The sequence below is a fragment of the Miscanthus floridulus genome, chromosome 10, assembly GCF_019320115.1.
Source record: "Miscanthus floridulus cultivar M001 chromosome 10, ASM1932011v1, whole genome shotgun sequence".
NCBI classification, from domain to species: domain Eukaryota; kingdom Viridiplantae; phylum Streptophyta; class Magnoliopsida; order Poales; family Poaceae; genus Miscanthus; species Miscanthus floridulus.
In genome coordinates this window covers 11,866,972-11,869,759 of record NC_089589.1, presented here as the reverse complement: position 1 = coordinate 11,869,759, position 2,788 = coordinate 11,866,972, and the positions used below count along the sequence as shown (strand labels likewise).

At 52.8% G+C, this 2,788-nt stretch overlaps 1 protein-coding gene across 1 annotated transcript; it reads left to right on the top strand.

The window, feature by feature from the left end:
* The first annotated feature begins 343 nt into the window (after nucleotides 1-343).
* Nucleotides 344-1,651, top strand: LOC136488014 (disease resistance protein TAO1-like). The gene has a single exon (XM_066485072.1). The coding sequence runs from the start codon at nucleotides 344-346 to the stop codon at nucleotides 1,649-1,651; it is 1,308 nt and encodes a 435-aa protein (XP_066341169.1).
* Nucleotides 1,652-2,788: the final 1,137 nt, after the last annotated feature.

Here is a 2,788-nt window from a genome sequence, read left to right as displayed (position 1 = left end):
AGTTCCAGTTGGAGACACCAACCGGGACTAAAGGTCTCTTTAGTCCCGGGCGCAAAAAATGCCAGAACTAGAGCCTATTTTAGCCTCGGATGAAAGGTCTGTTCTCTACTAGTGTAACCTAAATGGCTAACTGAGGGGTGGAAAATCTCCTCATCCCACTTGTCCACCCACTAGTACACGTACACGCAACCTATACATGCAACATAACGATTCAAATCAATTCTTTTTTTGTTCCGTGAACATGCCTGTTTTTAGTTGCCTTCGTCGTTGATGCTTTCTAACACAGCCTATACACCTGAATTTGTTCCAGAATGCTAGCGTGGAGGCTGCAACGTTGCTGACAATGGAAGATCTCATGCACAATTTCGCAAGATACCTGTTAGGCGACAGGCTGATTGTTGTGGATGGTAAAAATGGAGCCACGCCATCAACATCGTCTCCTGTGAATAATAAGAGCAGCGGTGCCTACTTGGCATTGGTCAGCAATTTTGATGCCAAGCAATTGGATATCTCAAGTATACTGCCCGCTGGGATATTAGCGCTCCGGTTTGAGGGTTGCGGAGAAATGGAGCTCAGCGACGGTGCGTTTGCATCATTTGCCAAGTACCTTCGTCTATTGGACCTAAGCGAATACTCTGTGAACAAGAAGCTGCCAGACTCCATTCGTCATCTGAAGCAGTTGAGGTACCTCAAAGCTCCAGGAATCCAGGATCAAGTGCTTCCTAGGTCTATCACCGGCCTCCACGAGTTAAGGTACCTCATCCTGCTGGGGTCTTGCCAACTCAAAGACTTAACCGAATCATTCCAGATGCTCAGTAACTTGCTCCACCTCGACCTATTTGGATGCTCCGGGCTGAAGGCACTGCCCGACTCATTCGGGAGGCTATGGAGATTGGAGCACTTGGACCTGTCGGCGTGCTCAGGGATTGAAGCGCTGCCCGAGTCGTTCGGCTGGCTCCGAAATCTGAGGAGCCACCTGGACCTGTCATGCTGCTCGGGGCTAAAAGCACTGCCCGAATCATTCGGGGGTCTCGATAGACTGTGGCACCTGGACCTCTCATGCTGCTCGGGGCTAAAAGATCTGCCCACGTCCTTCCAGTACTTGACAGAGCTGCGGCACTTGGACCTGTCGGGCTTGTCCAGGCTACGAGCACTGCCCATGGTTTCGCTGCCCAGGGAACTGCGGCACCTGAACCTATCAGGGTGCTCAGGGCTAGCAAAAGAGCTGCCAGCTGCGCCGGAGCCCAATGAGTTGCGGCACCTGGACTTGTCCGGATGCTCGTCAGTATGCTTCCTGCCCAGTTCTTATGCTAAACTTGGAAAACTGGTGCACCTCAACCTGTCTGGCTGCTCTAGTCTAATGGAATTGCCCAGGGTAGGCCGACTGGATGGTGGGGAGTGGACTAGGAAATTGGAGCACCTAGACCTGTCGTACTGCCCGCAGCTAATGTATATGCCCGATAGTTCTGACCTACCAAAGCTGCAGTACTTGGACCTGTCGGGCTGTTTCCCGATACATGAAGAGGAAATCAGCAATTTGGTGGAGAACGTCAGAAGAAGAGGAAGGGCATGCGGGCCAACATGGCTGAAAAGAGGAAATCAGCAATTTGGTGCAGGTGCTAAGCTGAAAAGTACTGCTGATTTGTTGTGAGAGAAAAACATTGACTGATAAGCCAGGCTAATAAGTTCAAACGAATACAGTGTGGGGATATTAACCCCTATACCCTTACGGCTAGGTTTGGGCCGGCCCGGACCAGGGGGGCTGACCCACTAGATGACGACGCGCGGCCCAGCCGATCTGCTTGGAGTCCCGCGCAAGGAATCAAGGTAGACTTGGAGATCAAATGAGATCCTAGTCGGTTAGAATATGAATCCTTATCCGGCCACCTATGGCAATTGTAACTGGTTGGGATTAGTTTTCAGATCTGTAACCCTGCCCCCCAGACTATATAAGGCGGGCAGAGGACCCCTCTCAAAGATCATCTCATTTACATACAGCAATACAATCAGACGCAGGACGTAGATATTACGCCCTCACGGCGGCCGAACCTGGATAAAACCTCGTGTCTATCTTGCGTCACCATCTCGTTCGTAGCTTACGCACCTGTCTGTCGATAATCTATTACCTTGGGCATACCCCTAGGTAGACTGCCGACCATATTTCGTCGACAGTGGCGCGCCAGGTAGGGGGTGTGCGTACTGCTCTCCAGACGAACAAGATGGTCATCATCCCCGGTTCCATGGCTGTGCCGAACGGCCTCACGTTCACCATCGGCCAGATCACCTAGACCACCGGCTCCGACGACTACATCGCCATGACTACGAAGGAGGCGCGGATTCAATCTGCGTCGACCACTGCTTCATCTGCATCGGCTACGGCTCTGACCACGGTGGATCTGGCTTCGGCCACGCCAGCATCGTCTTCAGCCACGCCGACAACCCGTCGTCCGCTTCCTCGCTACAAAGGGAGGCAGATCGACAACACCGACCTGCTCGACTCCATCGATCGGGTCAGCACCAAACTTGCTGAAACCCTAGCTCTGGTAAGTTCGATTCAAAGTCAACCTAATGAGCAGGTAATCACTACCCACAACAGATCTACCCGACCAGCTCCGGCCAGTCATCCTGTACGACTCCGTATGGATCTCGTGGTCACATCTACTCCTGAAGGGCGCTCCGTTCATCGCCGGCCAGCCCCCGCGACGGGTCTTCGGCTCTCCAAGTATGAAGCCTCGATGGAGAACTACCAGGCCCAGCCCTACGGCCTGCGCAATTTCGTCAACATGGT